Source organism: Falco peregrinus, chromosome 1, assembly GCF_023634155.1.
Source record: "Falco peregrinus isolate bFalPer1 chromosome 1, bFalPer1.pri, whole genome shotgun sequence".
Classification (NCBI taxonomy): domain Eukaryota; kingdom Metazoa; phylum Chordata; class Aves; order Falconiformes; family Falconidae; genus Falco; species Falco peregrinus.
Genome location: NC_073721.1, coordinates 99,225,041 through 99,241,361, shown reverse-complemented (window position 1 = coordinate 99,241,361; position 16,321 = coordinate 99,225,041). Strand labels below are relative to the sequence as shown.

At 49.5% G+C, this 16,321-nt stretch overlaps 1 protein-coding gene across 1 annotated transcript in view; it reads right to left on the bottom strand.

Moving 5' to 3' along the window:
• Positions 1-9,021: 9,021 nt before the first annotated feature.
• PRKCH (protein kinase C eta) overlaps positions 9,022-16,321 on the bottom strand; it is a 121,634-nt gene continuing 114,334 nt past the window's right edge. The window contains exons 13-14 of the mRNA XM_027793084.2: positions 11,667-11,810; positions 9,022-10,181 (exon numbers count right to left, since the gene is read on the bottom strand). Coding sequence (XP_027648885.2) covers positions 10,035-10,181; positions 11,667-11,810 — 291 coding nt within the window. The 3' untranslated portion in view covers positions 9,022-10,034. The remainder of the gene's footprint in view (positions 10,182-11,666; positions 11,811-16,321) is intronic.

The window sequence follows — 16,321 nt, the reverse complement described above, 5'->3', positions numbered from 1 at the left end:
GGGCTGGGAAGCATGGCAAAGCTCTCTGTTCTCCTGGCCACCAGCAGCAGGGTGGCCTGTGGCTCTACCACCAGCCTGACACAGCAGTCTTAAAAGCAGAGGCAAACCCTCTTCGCCTAAAAATAAAGTCATCAAAAGCTTTTGGCTTGAGGGAATCCATGAAATGACCTTGGGGCACCCAGATGCATCTCAGGGGTGTGGAGGGAGGGAGCAAAGCCATCGCTGGACATCGCTGTATTGCACCCACAATTTTTCAGGCCTTCCTTTGTAGGCTTTTCTATTTTTGACCTTCCGCCTAATCGCATAAGCTGCTTTCTAGAGTAACTACAGCATTCGCAGCTTTCATTGACTTCCTCTGAAAACACGAGCCAGGACTGCCAGCAGGGAGATGCCAGAGCCACGTTTGCTTTGCTATGATTTACTCACCCGGACGGTCCATGGGCTTCAAACCATGCCGGGCAGGCAGCCGGGCGAGTGAAGGCCTAGCAGTGTCTGGGTGGCATCTGCCACTGCATATTTTGCTGGTGACTAAGAAGCAAAATAGCTGATAAAGGAAGAGAGCTGTTTGTTTACAACTCTCTCCACACAGCAGAGGCTTGTCGAGAAAGCCCAATCACTCTCCACTCCACAATAAGCAGTGGGCGTTGGGTTTTAAAAAGCATCTCGCCATGACCTTGATGGCCCATTTTATGCATTGGTGGCATGGAAGGGAGCCCAAAGGTGAAAAGGCTTAATTAGTAATACTTCAAGCTGATTACTACAGCCCATATATAGGGTGACCTGCATCTACTATCACTTAGCCTGGTAATGACTAAGTACAGCATGTGGTTTAAATATCTCCCTAATGCTAAAGCTAAATGCATCTATAGTCCTAACCCTCTAATTGACTGATTCTAAATATGATAGATTAGCTTTCCATCTCATTATATGTATCTAATCAGGGGATGAGGGCGTGTATACCCTTGGACACATGGTTTTTCACTTCTACTGCCCTACAACGGCAATTAAAAGAAAATTACTTGTCTACTCGGGTTTGTTGCAGGCTTATCTTGTACCCTATCTCAGAAAGCTGCTGGACTCACTTTATGATAATAAAAATCAGCTGCAGAATCCTGCTTCTATGTGGACACAAAGATTTAGAAACGTAGGTGTTGCCTGTGTGACCTTTGCCTGATGACCCGACATCGGTGTGGGGCTCTTGCCACCCGTGGCCACTGCCCCATGGACAATCAGCTCACGGGCAGCAGTGCCCAGTGGGAGAGGCTGGGAGCAAGGAGCAGGGGAGGGTCCTGGCACAAACTATAGCTTAGGCTTCGGTTGCCCGTTCTCAACTAGGATGCTTATTTAGATATTGTCTAAAAGAATTTTCCCAGTTCCAGCAACCAGCTGTATGGGGTGCCTTGTCCTGTGGCCATCAAACCCAGCTGTAAGATCCTGCACATCAGAAGCCTCCACTCCCCCAGGAGCTGCTCACCGCAGCCCCAGCCTGAGCACTCCACAGCAGGTGGGTGGAGGACTAAGGCAAAGTCCCCGAGTGACCTCATGGGCATCTTCCAGCCCAGCTGAGCACTAATAGGCTTGCTGCATTTAGGCTTTCACTCCAGGTCTGGGTAGCTCCGGGCACCTCCTTGCTCGTGCCTTGTCTCTGCCTAGGAACCAGTCTCCAAAGCAGGGTGCTATGGGTCAGCTGCCTGGTGTGAACTCCAGTTGCTGCTGGGGGACTCCTGAGCCATTTGTTAGTGCTCGGGAGTCCCCAAGAGAGGCTCATGCTCCTCCAAAACCGAGGGGCATGAGGGCTTGTTTTGGTTGCATGAGGGCCAGATTTTGAGGGTGACACCGACAGGCTACCTGGGGACCTCCCCCTGCCCCAGGAGGCATGTCCCCTCCTGCTGAGAGGAGAGAGCATCTGTCCATCCCGCCCACCCCTCTGCCTGGGCATGGCTAAATGGGAAAAAGGAGGAGCTCACCAGCTTTTTGCCCAAGATGCCTTCAGAGGACCTGAGGATCACCCATGTCTAGCCAAGCTCCATTGTTAGCACAGCCATGGGTGCTTCGCTTCCTCTATGTTTAACCCCGTATAGATGCTACCGAGCCAAAACAAAGGCCCAGACACCTTTACAATCACACTGGCTGGTCCAGACCACCACCGATAGGTCTATATGTAGACACAGAGTAATTCACCACGGGGAGATGAGCCATGTTATAATTCTGTCATTTTCCACTTAAGTGTCCCAGGCACTGATTGCAGTTTGAGGATTTTCCATCTCAGACAAATTACCAGGCTCCACCAAAATAAGTGAGACAGCCCCATTTTGGATTACAACATCGTCACCAGATGGGCACCACAGAGCTCCCCTCGGCGTGCGCGAGGGAAATGCCTGCTGCGGGCAGGAGACTCGGGGCCACGGTAAATGGTTGCACTGCAAGGAAAATTAAAGGAGTCACGGTAGCAGATTAGAGATGGCATCCCGAGCTGGCAGGGGAAATTCTTGCTCATTAGAAGCAAAAACAAAAGACAACCTTCAACTGCCAGGGTGTAATTTAGATGCAGGCTCTATGTGGCAATTTTCATGGGTCTGCAGGGAGCCCGGGTGAAACTTGGGGATGAAGGTTCCCACAAGTGGAAGGATTTTGCTAAAGTTCAGGCCCAGCTGAGCAGGTTTAAAGGTCATACTTGCCTATTTTCCCCGAGTTAAAACTGAGTTTTAGGCTACTGACATTAGCATTTGAAAGGGAACATTATCCTGTGACATAGGGCTCACTTGACCAGCTCCCTCAGGCAGCTGAAGGCAGGGTTTCTCCACTGTCCAGGGAAGCGGCAGAAGCACCAAGCTGAACAAACCCACCACCTAGCCTTCCTTCTGGAGAAGGGGTTAGTGATGAGCACGAATAAAAGGCCTGAGAAGTGGCAAACAGAAAGGTTGCCCCAAGGAAAGCAACATGTTCAGATATGTCTGTCAGATAATACTTAAGCTCAAGCCCCACAGTGTGTTCACAGAGCTTAAAAATAATAGTGACTCAGCTCTAGGTGAAATACTCACCCACCCGTGATCCTGCCCTCCTGCCGCAAGTCAGAAGGTTTGAGCTACCAATGGCACTGCCTTCACTCCAAGTTTGGGAAACACCAACATACCTCAAGCTAAAGGAGACATTGGCCAGTCTTGTTGGCATCTGCAAACCCACCACCACCGTTCTTGGGGTGAACCTGATGCTGTGTGTCTGTTCAGAAGAAATCTGTGGTTAGCACCAAACTCTAATAAAGGCTCTTAATACTCTGTTTCTTCTAGACTGCCTTTGGGAAAAGAAAGCAAGAGCTTTCTGCAGAAGGTATCTCCGGGCAGTAGACAGGCTGGTGATGACTAGGAGGCCTGGAACTGCTTCCCATCCGAGTCTAGAAGCAGGTAAGAGGAAGAGACATACACCTGCCTCTGACTCCCAGCCCAACCACAGCACACCTTGGCTGGTCTCCAAAAAGGGCTTATTGACAACTCTTGCAATGTCCTTCTATCTTGCCATACGTGGTGGCTACGGTGGTGGTGTTGCTGCTGTTTGCAGTAGTTTGAAGATCTTGTTCCTGGAATCAACTGAGATGAAGGTGAAACCGGTTTCATTTCAGAAGCAGCACAGTTTTAGTTGTCACTGTTGTAGAAGAACTGAAGCTTTGACCCTAGTCCATGTTAAACATTTGGAAATAAGAAACCAGGTGATGAATAAACCCCTCATTTGAAGGAGAAGGGAAGGAAGCACGGGAGGAACTGAGTCACTAGTTTTGAGCAATCCTGAACTCTCTGCTACAATCTCTCAACTCCACTTGCACAAGGCCTGTTGCCAACAAGAGCCGTGGGAGCTCGGGGCTGGAGCAGGAGAGCTGACACCGCAGGCAAGTTCAAACGGTTTCAGGGCTACAACCTTCACACCGACATGGCACCTGTGGGAGCCCACCTGGCGAAGCCTCTGCCTCCCTCTCACCCAAGCTCGTCCCAAGCTTCCTTCCTGGGGTGAAAAGGTTTGGGGACGTGTCTCGCCAGTTCTGCCTGGCATGCCTTCCAACTTCCACCACCCCCGAGACCTGCGGTCCCCAAGCCTCCTTGAGAAAACTCCCCTCATGGAGGCGAAGGCATCCGCCCTCCCCAGTGTGGGTGGGGGCAGAGGTGACAGGGTGACTTTCTCGCATGTCTTCACTGGTTGCCTTCGAGAAGTGCCCGAGGCACTTCTGAAATAAGACTCCACCCTCTTGGTCACAACTCTGGGTTGTGACCCCGTTTCTTAGAGGACACCCTCCTGTCTCCTCTCTTTTCTAGCTTCTAACACAAGGTGTGAGAGGGGACATACCCACGCCTTCTCCCACAGCTTCCAGTCATATACAGACGTCACTGGGACATTGGCTGTACCAAAGTCCCTACCACACTGTTCAGGAACAGAAGACACCCAGATAGCCAAGCACCAACTCTTCTTCTTTTCCTCCCACGCTTTTCAAGCTCCTGCTCTTCCTCAGGCTTGGCTCCATCAGCCAGGACACTTCCCGCGGATGACGGCCCATGAGGAGATGCCGAGTGCTGTGCCCAGGGGAAGGCAGGAGGGGCAGCGGGGCAGCTGGCGAACGGCAGCTCGGGCTGCAGAAGGCAAAAGGTGACAGGCTTGTGCAAGGACTGATGCACAAGTTCAGAAATGCTGCTGAACAAGCCCTATGCACAGCAACTATACAGCACCTAAACGCCTCCCCAGCCTTCCTCTTCTCTTCCTTTGCTCCTGTGCCTCCTGTATGCTGCATGCCCTGTTATGTGGGTCTTGAGACAGGGAGGCAGGGGACCACACTGTGGTGACTATACACAAAGAATAGGAAGACATGGAAAAATACATAACCCATGCCCTCTGTTCTCACAGTTGTATCACCCACCTCTTGGTGTTTGGCATTTTCCTCCAAGCTCCAATGTCTGGCTTCACATCAATTCATGGACCCCAGCTTTCATCTGAAAAAATTATAATTACATGACATTCCAGCTCCTATTGATGTGGAGAAGTGCAAGTCAGAATAAAAAATATTCATAACTCAGATGTAAAAAAAAAAAAAAAAAAAAAAAAAGGCTTTGACATTTTATTATTTTGGAAAGCCCTTGATTTCTGAGTGAGCTGTGATTTTCAGACAACCTGACTCATCATTTCTGAATGCTTCGGTTTGGCAGCCCCATACATATTTAGTAATACAAACCCTGACTTGCAGCTTCCAATGAAAATCCTAATGGCATGATAAGACAGATATTCATCTCATTCACATCATTTCCAAATATCAGGAAATTTATTTAGCAGCAAGAGTTGTAAAAGCTGTGAAATGGTCTCCCTGGGAAGGAGCAGAAACCTCCTGACTACGCATTTGAACAGCTGAGCAAACCAACAGAGAGCAAGCAGCAGCGAACGGCTCTCTACTTTCTGGCCAGTGGACAGGGTGGATGATCCCAGACACGTTTTCCTCTTCATTTCTCCTGGCTCTGGGTATTGCTAATCAAGTCCTCATACCACAGTCACCGGAGCCTCTCTCATGTCCAACTGGAGAAACAGCAACTTCTGCAGAAGCACGCAGCTTCAAGGGAAAATACAGTTGCAAACCATTTAGGACTTCACAAGGAGTAAGGAACCTGTGCCAGTCTTTGAGAATGCATTCAAAGCACCTTCATCCAACAGTTAGAATTGCATTTTTTACATTAAAATCCCTTAGGCGCTTGGAGTCTGTGAAGTTTTTTTTTTTCCCATTGCCTATCAAGCAGTGGTATTAAAAATGAAGTCTTTGGCAGCACAGCCAGCCTGAGTAGATGCGAGATGATTTTCATCTATTCATTCTAGAACATCTGCTTCTTACCCTCAGTTTTCAAAGGCCTTGAATGAGATGTAGGCCACTGAATTTTATTGCTAAATTTCATGAACCTCTTTGAAAATGAAAGGATTGCACAGAACACAAATTTAGAGACATCAAAGGGACCTTCCCTTTTCATGCAAGCACTAAAAACAGTGCAAAGGGAACCAATTATAATTTGCTCTATTGCCAGTTTTCACCGTGGAGCAAATACAAGCATTCTATGCTTTAAACCTTACAAACCCGTGGCTGCCAGCTTAATGCACTCCTAAAGCCAGGACCAAATTAACAGACTAAAACCATCTTGCATCCATTCAGGCGAGCAATGAAGCCAAAAGAGCTGGCAGGCTAGCTCATGAAAAAAATCCTTCTTTCTTTGTATCCCTGCTTTGTTTTTAAAAAAACATCAGTATTTCTTTACTCATTCAATGGCAGCGTAAACACTAATTCAGCTTTTTCAAAAACGAAGCTATTGCATAGGTACTTTTTATTGAGCTGATCTTCATCCATGCTGCCGACAGAGTCTGGAGGAAGAGTCTGAAATGGCAGCTCCTCGTAAAAAGTATGAGAGAGTTCAGGGATCTCAGCCAAATGTGGCTGACTCAGGATCTGCTGACTCGAGCGGCTGAAATCATGACGTAGACACGCGAGTTCCAGGCAGGCACTGGAGGAGAAGAGCTGCCCTGAATTATGAAGCAAGGTGAAACTGAGAAATTGTGAAAATCAAGGAAATTCCTTTAGAGCAGGACACTAGGCTTCTAGTCCAACCCAGAGCTGCACGTGTGCTCTGCAGTCAGTGGCGCTCGGGTGGAGGGACCCCGGCGCTGGAAATCCATGAAGAGTGAGCTGGGGAAGAACTCTGCGATCTGATCCCTGCCCCGTCAAGCCAACAAGCCCTGGGCCAAAGCAGGTACAAGCCAGCCAGGGCAGGAGCTTTTCCTGCTCCCAAGGGTGGCCTTGGACACCGGTTTGTATTTTCCAGAGACCTACAAGATTTCTGATTTCCAGTTCACAAAACCCCTAGGAGCACCTGCGGTTTCCACCTGCCAGGCTGTCAGGACGCAGATCGGTGGGTGTTGCTACACTGACAAGGTCTCCAAAGGTGACTGTAGCACAATCTTCGTACTGTCAGTGGTGTAAGCAAAGCTGCTTGGACCCTGGGGCCGTGGGGATGGGATCACATTATGGTGCCGAAGGCAACACTGTGGCACCAGCTTCTCCAGCTGGAATGATTCCGTAAGGCCTCCAGAGCGCCAAGTAATAACACAACCAATGAAACCCTGGGATGATACCAACGTCCTGGTAAAAAAGTGTATCACGGTCCTGGTTTTGGCTGGGATAGAGTGAATTTTCTTCCTAGTAGCCAGTAACAGTGCTGTGGTTTGGATTCAGTACGAGAATAACGTTGATCACACACTGGTGTTTCACCTGTTGCGAAGTGGTGCTCACCCTGAGTCAAGGACTTCTCAGTTTCCCACGCTCTGCCAGTGAGCAGGGACACGAGAAGCTGGGAGGGAGCAGAGCCAGGACAACTGACCTGAACCAGCCAAAGGGATGTTCCGTACCATGGACCGTCACGCTCTGTATATAAACTGGGGGGAGCTGGCCGGGAGGGGCCGACTGCTGCTTGGGGACTGGCTGGGCATCGGTCAGTGGGGGATGGGCAACTGTATTGGGTTTTATTTCTCTCTCTCTTCTTGTTGTCTCCCTTTTCTTCATCATTATCATCGTCATCATCACTATTATAGTTCAATTATTAGACTGTTCTTCTCTCAACCCATGTGTTTTACCTTTCACCGATTCTCCTCCCCATCCCAGCAGGGGGGCAGGGGGGGTGAGCGAGCGGCTGCCCGCTACTTAGTTGCCGGCTGGGGTTAAACCACGACAATCACTTACTGTTCTCCTGCACTGATCTCCAGGGAAGTAGAGGTTGTTCATAATCCTCGACAGTGGAAGAGTCAAAAAGCTGTCAGCACAAAATTAATAGCCAGTTCTGGTGCTCCCACTCTCGGTGGCCAGCTCAGCCGCACTTACCCCTTGCCAAGTGAGCACGGCTGCAGTCATCACACTGGGAAAGTGAGTGGGAAACTGAGTGAGGAGTTGCCTAGGGTCATGTCTGCACCAGACAGGTGAACACTACACTTCATTCAACACGTGAATAAGATGCTACAGTAGCCCCCTCACGCAAACGCATTCATCCCTGTACCATTTCTTCCTAGATGGGAAAGCGATTCAAGCTAGCCTGCACGACTAGTTCTTGAATCATTTTTCTGGATATCTGCTCTTCCTTCCCCCACTTAACACTTACAACCTGTCTTTCCTCCTCTCTTGCCCCACTTTGAAGGAGCTGGCTACCTGTAGGCCAGCAAAGGGATGAGAGGCTGGCTGGCTGCAAGGTGGCCAGAAGATGTCCATGGAAGGGAGGGAAGCCCAGAGGATGAAATTATGCTTACGTGAAAGTGGAGATGCAGGAAAGGAAGAGGGAGAATTGGTATAACATACAAGCACGAGGGCAAGAAGAATCCGAGGGTAACTGAACCTCTGCCCCACCTCCCTAACAGTTCCGCGGATGGTTTAGGAGTAGAAAGGACTCAATCAAGCACAGAGGGCTTGAGGGGGAGGGGTAGCACTTGTATGTAGATCTCAGCTTTGATTTCTTATTTCTAACTTGGTGTCACAGCAGGGGAGCACATACACACTGGTGGCTCGGTACTGTAATGGGGGTTGTACCTGTGTAATCTCCTTGACAAAGGCTTCTGCTCCCCTGTGTCACCTCCACAGTTGCAGTGGCCTGTGCAGAAGCATCCCTCTCTGCTGCACCTCACCCTTCTCTCAAGTTAAAGCATATGACTAGCTTTACACAAACATGATCAGCTTTGCAAGAGGTTAGAAACCCTTCTCCTTCTCCAGTAATTCATAGCTGCCCAAGGAAGAGCCACTAATCCTGACATACAGCTTCATCCCCAACAAGGAGAGCAAAGGTATGCCGAGAGCTACAGAAAAATCATCCAACTTCCAGAAGAGCAGGGAAAGCACAGAACCATCTCCTAGAGCATCCGGTTTCTGCAAACTGCGCTGAAAAACTGTCTCAGTCTGCCTGTGGCTGAGGCTTGAGGCTGCAACTGATAAGAAGTGCCCTGTGAGTAATAAGCCCTTAAATCAAACCAAAGTCATCCTGTTTCTTAGATAATGTTTATTGTTCTCATGGCAGAAAGCTGTCCTTTTGTGTCACCTGTTGGCTGACAACTCTGCTTTCAAGCAGTCTGCCAGCCCTATGGCTCCCATTGCAATAATGCTACAAATAATTTAAGCGCTACCACTTTGGATCAAAATTTTAATGAGGCACTATACCCACAAAAGGGGCTCTGTATAGCATAATTAAATAGAAAGGGTCTAAATAAACAGTAAGGTTTTACAAGTTACGTTATAGTTGAAAACAGCTGGGAGGCAAAGAAAGGAGCATTGAAGATGCGTGATGTAAAAAGGCATTTCACAGAATGCAAACACTAAAACTTTTCATATCGCACGAACGGTAAAACACTACGAGCACGTGACCTCCCTTTGATTTGGAAGAATCTGTGTGGGGCACAGGGCATTTGTTTTTTTTTTCCTTCTGCTAGTCAGCACAATGAAATATTTCACATGGAAACCCAAACAGTGGCAAAGAGAGCCATTTGTCCTTCAGAAAGAAATAAATACTGCAGGAACAGGTAAAATCAGTAGGAACATCTGGTTCAGTCAGGCCATGTGATGCTGGATCACAATGCCAAAACACTGGACAGTGCTGGGACTCCTCCAAATAGTCTTGCAAACAATTAGAACTGTAACAAGTCTGTTTGGCTCAGAGCTGCAAGACACTTGTTTCATGCTCATGCCTACTCCTTGAATCCACTGCAAGCGGTGACATTCAGGCTGAGCCGACCAGCTCAGCATTCAATTCTCTGTCTGCATCAGCTATTTACAATATCACGTTTGAACAACCCCCGTCAATATTTGATCCAAGAGCTGCATAAATCCTACAAACACGAGAAGGTTTCAATTTCACATTAAGGTAATGCTGAAAGTGGTGCTGCTGTATCGTGTAAAGTCAGTGCACTGTTATTCCTCGAGAATGAAATTTCTGGTAAACGTAGTTTTCATTTCATTTCCCCCCAGTCCTCTCAGCAGCCCTTTCCCAGAGCCGTAGCTATTCCTGCAGTTCTGGGCTTGTGAATGAAAAGTTTCTAAATTCATCTTGGTTTATCATTGGAAGAATTCCTTCTTCAATGGGAGTCAGAATGGGCTCCTCTTTTATAAAATCTGGATCAAAGTTGCTCACATCATCTTTGGATTTCTGTCAAATAGAAAAGACAAAGGAAAGAGATGTCAGAAGTATGTATCATCTGCTTGATCCTTACTCTGCATCTTTAATCTAGTCCTGAGTGGAACGAACCACCACCACCATAACCCAGGCTGAACTTGCTGAAAGCTTTTCCTGGGGCTGGAGTGGTGCAGCTGAGCGCTCCCACAGAGCCTCTTACAGGGCAAAGCCTTTTAGAGCCTCTGCAGGCTCCTGACAGGGAAACGTCTCTCTGATTTAACTGACATCACCTCGGATGGGTTGCCTGCCCAGACATGGCAGGGCAGGGCACATAAATCAGTTCCCTTCTTCAAGCTGCAGCACGGACCCAGCCATCTGAAGCAGTTATCCGTCTTGTTTCCAATTAGCTGACTCCACACAGTCCCTTCTTATCTGCAGAGTGTCTCAGCTGGGCTTTGGGAAGTGGGGGGGATACACTCCTCTATGTGCAGGCCATTACATTTGCACAATAATGAATTACTGGGCCGTGGGAAGACAAATGGCTTGTGTCCTGGTGCTGGATTCCTGCGTGCCACAAAGTGGGACTGTTTACAATGCACACACACAAATGGGGCTCGTGGCACATTTTGACAAGGCGTGTGTTTTCCCTGCATCCAAAACAAGACGTTCCATTGACATTGAAGTCTAATGTTCCCAGATACTATCCAGCTCATGGTGGACTGAGGAGGCTCCCTTAGTCTTTGACTGAGGCCAAGAAACAACTCAAAAGCCTGATCTTGAGCTGCCACAGCTCACCCAAATGCCTGATCCTGCACCCAGTGATCTTCATGGAGCAGGACTGGGTTGACGGTCGCCACTAAGAGCTTGCAGAGTGACCTCAGCAGGAGCAGCGTGAGACAAAGCCTCTCCAGGCAACAATTTCCAAAGGCAATGAAGCCACAGAGACAACCTTGGGAAGGCTGTCCATGGAGAGCAGCACTCTTCTATCACAAAGCATCCTTAGAGCTGTGTGGCGACACTGAGAAAAGGGGCAGCGTTGTGTCCTCTGCTGCCTGCCAGCCGTCTGAACCACCCAGCTGACAGTGGCCTGAGCAGGGACTACTGTGCTGGGTGCTGTACAGAGAGAAGAAAGAGAGCCTAGTTGTGAAGGGCTAGGTGGAGTGTGCAGGATGAGGATTACTTACCCTGTTTTGTATTTGGGGCAAGGCAAGGGGTAGCTAGGTGCCTGATGTGCTGCAGTTGCTTTTACAAATCTACATCTTTTGGCTGAGCTGCCTCTGCAAATCCAGCACGGAGGGGAAAAAAAGGTGACCTGTACAACGTCAGGTGGCCAACCAGCAGCCAAGCCAAGGCCAGAGACCTCACCTCCTGGCTCCTGGGCCAGGGCTTTTGTGCCGAGGCTGCCCTTCCTTCACCTCCTTTCCTTTCTCACAGGAATAAACCTGCTAACATTGCCCAGAAAAGAAAAAAACCCCAAACAACAGGAATCCCTTTCCCCCACCCCTCCTTCCCACGTACAATTCGAGGCCTGAATGGTGGCTCCATCTGACGCTGGTTCAGCAGGTCCCAGTCCAGATCTTTGAAGTAGGGGTGCCGCAGAATCGCACTCTCGCCGCCCAGCCCCAGGCTGCCCAGCCGCATGTTGGGGTTCTTTGTCATGAACTGCAAAACAAAAAGGGCTGTTTGTTTTCTCCCATCCGGCAGGGCCACAGAAGAGGGACCTATTAGCAGTTGCACAAAAGCTTGTCCTCAGCTTTCCTGTTGAACCCAGTAGCTGGCCAGACTTCTCGGTTTCATTGTACTGGAACCGCATGCAAGGAACTTGACTCACTCTCTAGAGGAAGAAGTTGGGGTGTATTTCTCCTTGGTCCTTTTTCTTTTGGTAAATCCTTGGTTACCACAATAAGAAAAGAAAGTTGAATTGCATCATTTGCAACATTATAAATGTTGCACGGTGGTTTTGGTGGTTATTTATTTCTGTATTAATTTTTCAAGAATACAAGCTTGCTCTCAAACGCTGCTCACCAGCCAGCCAGGTTTTGGACTGGAGTCGGCCCTGAGCTGCGTCTTTTTCCTAAACCTCAGCCTGCTGAAGCGCAGCCAGAAGCCTACGCTTTCCTTCCTGTCATCTCGGGAAAGAGAGGAAAATGAGCAAGGCACTGGCTTCTGGAGTCCCCCAGACGCTGAGCAGATGAGAGCAGGCAGGTGTCTGTCTCCTCTCTGGACACTGAAACGCTAAAAGAGGATTTCTTTTATGTAACGTTTTTACTCTGCTACCACTGAAAAGAAATCTCCAACCCCAGCCAAAGTGCCCTGATTTGCCTTTGCCTGGCAGCAACGAGAAAAGCCGTACATCATGCACACAGCACGAGAGGGTCCCGGCGGGTGCCCTTTACATCCCAACAAGAAAGATGACATGTGAATGCTGTGGATATTTCTTAAGGAGAAGGGAAATACTGGGGGAGGAGGGGGATCCTTTTGCCAGGCAGGAAAACAGCTAGTTGGCTTGTTAATTTAGGATTATAGTTCTTAAAAAAAATCAGTAAAAAACAATCTCTCCCCTCCCCTCAAGTATTTCTAATTCATTAGAGAAATCAGGTTATGTTTAAACTGGGAAAACAGCCGCTTTTATTTGCCTATTGAAACAGCAGCATAAAGTAAGCGGAGGTGTCCAGACGATTTCCTCGAAGATGAAAGAGCATTATGTTTAGCAAATAGCTGAACCAGCCAAACCAGACAATCGGTCACTGTTTCAGGAATGACCGAGTCTGCTGCATCTCAGCGATGGTGAAGTGAAAAGACGGGGAGGTGCAGCGGGAGACCAACTTCATTCTGACTGTAGGAGCTTTTCAGAAGGTACAAATTCTCCTAGGACGAGTGGATAAAAGGCCTAGTCATTCCCTGCCTAGAGAGAAGACAAGGAGAAGACAGAAAGCTGCCAGATTTATTTTAGAAGTCTCCCCCGTACCCTGTCCTGAGGGGGCTTCAGAGCCAAAGCAGATGGGGCATCAGCAGCTGAGACCTTGCAGGACACCAGACTCTGCTGACATGAGCCCAAAAAACCCAGCTCCAGCCTGACCTCCTGAGCCTTTTGAGCATGTGTGCTGCCACGGGATTCCCTATAGCAGAACTGTTTTCTGCTATTCCACCCAAAACATCAGCAGAAAGAGCTGCCGAGTGCATCCAGATTTGTAAGATCAGTCCCCAGGAGAGGAGCAAAGCTGAGGAGGCTCTCTGCAGCTGGGGTCTTCCCATGCTTCTCAGGACTCTTCAGCCCTCAGTCCTGCAGCATTTCCAGGGGCAGGCCCGAGGACAAGCACAACTTCTCTGTCTTCCCAACCCCTTCAACCTGTTCTCCCTTTCTACCAGCAGAACCCCAACACAATTTGTTTCCCAAGAGACTCTGCCCCAAAATTTCTGTGGACTACTGATCCCCAGACAACAGCTTGGTTTCCAAACAAGAAATGGGTCAAGCCAAAATCTCTGAGCCCTGGTTCAGACAAGCCTTTGCAAGTCTTGAACTCAACTTCTTTGGTTTGCAAAACAGGCCAGAAATCTCCTGGCAGCCCTGTTTTTCTCTAGAAATTCCTTGCCCAGCTTCTTTGTCCCCACAGATGGATATCTGCACCTCACCAGCTTTTATTTGCATTGCTGGAACACCTAGAAAGCTCAAACAAGATCAGAGCTTGCTGGTGCTGAGAGTGGTAGAGACCAAAACAGTCCAAAAAGACAAGACAAAAAAGAGAGAAGAGCTGGGAATAATTCCCATGTCTCCCAGCTCCTGACCTACCGCTGCCTCCATTATACCAGGAAGCTTCTGCTAAATGTGGAGAGAGAGAAAAAAAAAAAAAAAAAGAAAACAAATAATCTCTCAAAAGGGCTGGTAACATGCTTTGCTTAGGTTCCCATTCATGCTCTACCATATAAGACCAAGACACAAACTGGACCGCCCATTCCCAGACCAGTTCAGAGCCCTGGGATATAAAAGTGTGTTTACATTCCTATTTGCTTGCTTTATTCCACACGATGCCAAAATTGCACCAAGCGAAGGCATCTGATGCAGCAAGCCGAGAGCCAACGTAAATGCATTCCTGGCTGCTTAAAACACCTTTTTTTGTTCGGACAATGAGGATTAGGCAAGGGCCATTCCTTGAGGTGGGGCGTTTTGAGCTCTGAAGAGGTAAAACGTAACACTCAAACCAAAATAACTGTTCAAATTCAAGCAGCCAGCTCCCGTGTAAGCGCCGGGCCCGCGGCCTCAGAAAGCTCAGCGGGGTAACTCCGGGCACCCCCTACCCTGCGCCAGGCGCCCACAGGAGGCAGGAGGAGAGGAAAGGCTTCAGCTTCACCCGCTGCTGGAGCACGTCCCCTGCCCAGCTGCTGCGAGCGAAGCCGGGCTGCCCCAACCCCCCTCCGAATTAAACCTTGCCTCTGACAGGGGCGCGCTGCCCTACGGGATGGGACGCCCATCAACCAGCACCTTCCCCAGCTGGCAGGCAGGAGCTCCGTGCTGCTGCCTCTCGTGCTCTGTCAAAATCGGGCTTTGAAGCAGGAGGGTATCCAGGGCTGGAGGGACCCACCAGCACCACAAACCTCCCCGGACACATTTCTCTAAGCTTGTTCCCCAGACAGCAGGACCTTGAAAGCGAATATAAGTCACACACTCTGCAAACAGTACCAAGGCAACGTGAAGAGGCCCCCTTCCATGGCAGGCAAACGCACCTAGTCTGCTTCAGCAAAAGGGTACGATATAATTTTGAAGACCAGTCAGTCCTTACCGTTGACTGAAACCCCGATACACATGTGGTACGCTGTGCTGAGACCTCTCAATTGCATCCGTGCATGGGAACCAGCCCCAAAACTGTTGCCTTCGAACGGCATCATGCGGTACGTGAAACATGGTCCTGTATTCCAGACTCCCTCAGCACCACGGCACGTTACTCTGCCCACGGATGTGCACATGCCTCCGCACCCGGGGGTTGTGACAGACAACATGAGACTGGCCATTGCTGCTCCTCCCTTACACCAAATCTCCTGATGAATTCTGGAGGCGGCAGGTCCATCACAGCCTGGTGAAGGCGGGATGTTTCCTCTGGGAAGTGGCTCCAGGCTTTATTTAGCAATTGGGCTGAAAAGCAGGCGTGCCAGCAGTGGCTCCAACAGAGCCAGTATGGCTGTTTTGCACTGGAACAGTTATATACCTCTTGCAGTAAGGCAGGTAAAATTAAAGGATGAAATTTTAGAAGCCAGTTTCCACTGAAATGAGTAACTAACCCTCTCAAACACTATTTGAATTGACCAGAAATTATTGCACTCACAAAGAAATGGATGAAGTTTTAGTTTGTGTTGTCCAGTATGTCAGGAAAAAACAAAAGACTACAATGACCTCTCAAAGGCTCAAAAGCCCATGAATCCTTCTCTTTCTCTCTGGAGAATGGCAGAGAACTGGATGAATGGCAGAGCTCAGAGGGTTGTGATCAGCGGCGCAGTCTCGCTGGAGCCTGTAGCTAGCTGTGTTCCCCAGGGGTCAGCGCTGGGTCCAGCCCTGTGCAACTCTTTCATCAGTGATCTGGATGAAGGGATGGCGTGTCCCCTAGCAGGTTTGCTGGTGATACAGAACTGGGAGGAGCAGCTGATACACCACAAGGCTGTTGCCATTCAGCGAGACCTGGACAGGCTGGAGAGGAACCTAACAAAGCCCAACAAAGGCCAGGAGGAACAGCCCCAGGCACCAGCACAGGCTGGGGCTGAGCTGCTGGAAGGCAGCTCTGCGGAGAAGGCCCTGAGGGTTCTGGTGGACAGCAAGCTGCCCATGAGCCAGCAGTGTGCCTGGGTGGCCAAGAATAGCAATGGGATCCTGGGGTGCATTAGGAGACACGTGGCCAGCAGGTCGGGGGAGGTTGTCCTCCCCCTGTGCTCTGCCCTGGTGAAGCCACATCTGGAGTGCTGTGTTTAATTCTGGGCTCCCCAGGTCAAGAGAGACAGAGAACTACTGGAGAGGTTCCAGCTGAGGGCTATGAAGATGATGCGGGGACTGGAGCATCTGCCTTCTGAGGAAAGGCTGAGAGAGCTGGGGCTGCTTGGCCTGGAGAAGACTGAGAGGGGACCTTAGCGCTGTATGCAAACACCTGAAGGGCTGGTGCCAAGAGGACGGGGCCGGGCTCTTTCAGCGG